Genomic DNA, 4,671 nt, shown 5'->3' on the forward strand with positions numbered 1-4,671 from the left:
AAATTTAACAATCTCGTAATCCAAAACATAGTGTATGTAAGTTGGACATCAACGTAGTTTTGTTTGCTAGCTAAATTTGAGTCAATACATTGGACTCCGACTGTTTAATCACAATATTTTGTGTTTTGTACGTACATCATATTTCTGGTTTATCAAGCTAAGATGAAATTTTCGAGAATAAAAGAGAAAATTAAAAGAAATGTATTTTCGTCTGGTAATATGAAAAGGGCAAAAGGAACTTCCAATACTGGAAAATCAATCGTGGGATATAAGTCATTTCTTTACCAACCTTTGTTGCCCAGGAGTAACATACCACACCCATACCCATACTGAGAAGCATCTTGCCAAATGCGCCTATTTTAAAATTACTTTGTCCCTTAAATTTAGTGCAAATATTACTTCATAAGATTTAGTATGGAGATATGACCTAAATGACTTGCAGAACTTCTATCTTTTATGATCATATGAATTGAACTTGTGTGCTTGTTTGTGTATGTGTCTGCTTACTTGTTCATTGAGTCTATTAAATATTTTCCAATTGCTGATTAGTCACCTGCTTTTCCTTTCAGCAAATGTTGTTAGTAAACAGAGCAGATACAAGTTTCTACCTGGTAATTTCGTATCCCTGCTGCAATGCTATATATCCTATTCTTAAGTTTACTTTTTCCTGCATTCACCTTAACCCACCTACAAGGTTTTTTGCATTGCTTTTGTTTGTTCAGATTTTGTTCCTGAGAGAGTGAAAGCTGAAGATGCATTACGTGAGAGAAGTGCAGCAGGCAAAGGAGGGCGTTAGAAAAATCTAATTAAAGGCAAGCTCGTATTGGGGAATCTAAACTTATAATTTTATTTAATCATGTCACATTTTGTAATGGAAACATCGATCATTAAGAGTAACACTGTACTTTAAGATTCCATATTGTATTTATTTTAATAATCCTATGCATGGGTATGGATGTTTTGCTAAATATTTGGATTAGAATGCCAATATATGATATGGAATATGCTTCACTCATGCGAAAACACTTTCGCATATTCCATGTTATAAGTGAATTCAATTTATAGTTCTTAAACAGCATTTGGTAATGGCTACGAGCTCATTGGAGTTTCAGAATCCTCTACTATATGATTCTTCTTGTTTGGCATTCTTAATTTTGTGCTAAAAATTAATTCGTTTTATCGTGATGGCGACAACAACGAAGATCATGTTGAAGGTGACGATCACAATGATGATATAAGTAACGGTGATCACACTTATGATGGTGATGACGGAAACAATGATGACAATGGTACTGATTATAACGATGATAAGTTTGAGATATTTTAAGATGATATAAATTAAATTTTTAAGATATTTGATTTTTATCTTATAAATTTTTTAACAATTTTATTGTTAAATAAAACTTTAATTTAAATTTAAAATATTTTAATCTTGATTTTTTATTTTAATCAAATAGTTGAAATTGATTATTCTCACATGAAATGATCCTTTTTATATGATATGTCCTCTCTCTATGATCCTTTTTATATGATATTTCCTCTCTATATGTGTGGCTTTCTTGATCTTATCAGAAAAAAAAATATGGCTTCCTCTATTCAGTGTGGTGAAAAAACTCCTAAAGTAAACCTATTCTCTCTATGGAACCTGAAAATCAGCACTCATATGAACCACCATAATATGTATTCTTTATCTTTATCTTTTATTTTTATCATCCCGTAATTCGTATTCTTAATTAATCAAGAACCACAAAACGCAAAACCCTGTGATTAAACAGTTGGAGTCCCTGTGAGCACACGTAAGTTAACATGTTCTCTAAAATATTGGCTCAAATCTAGCCTAGCAATTAAAGCTACGTTGATGTCCAACCAAAATCTGAAAGGGAAATACATAATCACATATACTATGTTCTAGATTACCAGATTGTTAAATGTCAATGGTGATGGCTATCTCTATCAGATTTCTAGAATGCAAAAAAACTATTTACTTATAGTGGACCTCTCAACTTAATTATAAGACGTGAGATAATCAAATAATTGTCTGTGAATGAATTACACAATAGAATAGTCGATATATACTGTTAAAGATCGGGTTGGAGTAAGTATCTCGGAATCTAGTAGCTGCTGCCTGTTGGTAATTTTAAAATATATTCAAAGTTCAAACTTTCAAACTTCTTGGTCTTATTGCTCGATGGCTTAAGTTACACACGTAGGTAAAAAACTTTCAAGCGTGGCTTAAAATGGCCATCGTTCGTTTTGCACGCAATTACATTCAACTTTCTAAATGTAATGGATAAATAAAACATCTAATAATTTATAGTAACACCCTACATTTTAGAAACCAGACAACGAGATAATTTTCTATCGGCTTAGGCTAAGTGCATATGATCGTATGTTAAAATCTCGTTCTTCCCCATCAAACATTAAAACAAAATTGGTATAATCAGAAAATTAAGGAGTAATCCTGCTGGCATTCAACGCCGGCTAAGTAGCACTAATATAACAATGCATCGTAGGTCAGAGGCTAACATCCAAATTAAACTCACGTTACTCAGTACGCACCTAAAAGCCCAATGCATCATCAAATTGTCTTGCGAAAGTTAATTAGGGACTCGTTCCTTAAGTTTGCCGCTAGCACTTGATTGTTTTGCTACTTCACAAGAATTACAAGTGAATGCTACGCTATATATCATACTTTTTTTAATTACTCTTTTAGTTTCTTGTACCAACAAAATCTCTGAAAATATTTTTAGAAACATGTGGGTGTACTTTGAGAAATATTGAAAAAAATAAAAAATAAAAAATTGATAAGATTGGATGCGACACAATGAGAAGAATACAGAAAAATCAGAAATATTACTGTAATGATTATAAATTTTGGATGTTCAAATATCACAATTCCAAAATCTTTACCTTTTAAACCCTAGAGATAAAAACTATTCATTTTGATTCTTACACATATACTTTTTTCTTTTTACCTAATTCTATTTCTTACACATGCCCTTTTATATTAGTTTTAGATTTTTTTTTAAATCATATAAGAGAGTCTAAATTTAAATAAGTCCTATGCATATGAGTTATAACACTCTAATGTCTAATATCTAAGTTTGATTTTTATAAATAAAAAAATTCATTTCATTCTTAGAATTTTGATAACATGACTAAAATGGATTAAAAAGTGTATGAAGCATACACTAAAAAAAGTAATTTTTAGATTTAAAAATTAAAACATAAAAATTGTACAGAAACAAATAAATAATTATTTTTTCCACACCCACTTAGATCTCACTGTATTTCCTGCCTTCCCAAGCAAAATCCCACTGGCTATCACAGTAATGCATCTCTATGACACACCACCTTTTATTGATGTATAAGCATGCAGATATGCCAACAACTGAACTTTCTAAAGAAACATTCCACCTAACTCAAAGAAAACAAACCCTTTTCACTCTTTTAGGTTTCCATATATTCCCCTCCCTCCATCATCCCCATTCCCCACATCAACAAGCCCTCACTTGAATTGAAGGACCATCCTGCCTTTAATTTCTCATCACCACTTCAGTCAACAAAAGATGGTGATGATGAAATCTCTCCCACTTCTTCTAATAGTACTCTTTTCCCACTCTACCACCACCTTAGCCCAGTCCCCGGCCGCGGCACCGACCGCCCCGGCCACGCCCTCCACCGCAGCCGCCCCGGCCCCAGCACCCTCCGCACCCCCGACAGACATCATAAGAATCCTCAAAAAGGCAGGAGGGTTCACAACCCTAATCCGCCTCCTCCAGGCCACACAAGTCTCCAACCAAATCAACTCCCAACTCCTCACCACAAGCGGCGGCCTAACCCTATTTGCACCAAACGACAATGCCTTCTCCAGCCTCAAACCGGGTTTCCTCAACTCCCTCAACGACCAACAGAAGAACGAGCTCATCCAGTTCCACTTGCTTCCCACGTACGTTTCCGTCTCTAATTTCGACACTTTAAGCAACCCTGTGAGAACACAGGCCGGTGAAAACCCTGATAGGTTGGCGCTGAACATAACAAGCTCCGGAGGGAACCAAGTGAACATGACAACGGGCGTCGTTAATGTTACTTTGGGTGGTACGGTTTACACTGATCACCAGCTCGCGGTGTATCAGGTGGACAAGGTGCTTCTTCCTCGGGACTTCTTCGAAGCTAAGCCTCCCGCTCCGGCTCCGGCGCCAGAAAAGGCTAAAGGATCTAAGAAGAAATCTGTGGACAGCACTGCTACTCCTGCAGATGATGCTGAATCAGATGCTGTCAGCGTGAAACAGTGGCATGTTATGTGGGTTGCAAGTGTTGTACTTTTAGTGGCAGCATTTACGTGGTGACAATGAGGGGTTTGAGAATGTAATATGAAGCATATTGAAGGCTTATCATATTGGGTGGATTGAAAGGTGAATGATCAACATTTTGCAGATATGATTTTAAATAATTGTTTTTTTTCTTAATTTCTCTTTACTCTCTAATGATTCAAGTTTCAGGTTTTGGTGGAAATTGTATTTGATTTTATGAAGGCTTTCTTCGTTCTACTAGTTCTCTTCAACCCCCCTATAAGAAAAACTTCATATCTCGTGTATTACTTATGAGAAATTTGTGTATAACTTGCAAACGAAGATATTCTAATAGAAAATGATACAGAAGTTTTGTTTA

General features: G+C 35.0%; 1 protein-coding gene across 1 annotated transcript; it reads left to right on the forward strand.

The window, feature by feature from the left end:
* Window positions 1–3,490: 3,490 nt before the first annotated feature.
* LOC100818760 (fasciclin-like arabinogalactan protein 12) lies at window positions 3,491–4,671 on the forward strand. Its single transcript, XM_041007031.1, has 2 exons — window positions 3,491–4,415; window positions 4,503–4,671. The coding sequence occupies exon 1, from the start codon at window positions 3,570–3,572 to the stop codon at window positions 4,347–4,349; it is 780 nt and encodes a 259-aa protein (XP_040862965.1). The 5' UTR covers window positions 3,491–3,569; the 3' UTR covers window positions 4,350–4,415; window positions 4,503–4,671.

Source organism: Glycine max, chromosome 11, assembly GCF_000004515.6.
Source record: "Glycine max cultivar Williams 82 chromosome 11, Glycine_max_v4.0, whole genome shotgun sequence".
Taxonomy (NCBI): Eukaryota; Viridiplantae; Streptophyta; class Magnoliopsida; order Fabales; family Fabaceae; genus Glycine; species Glycine max.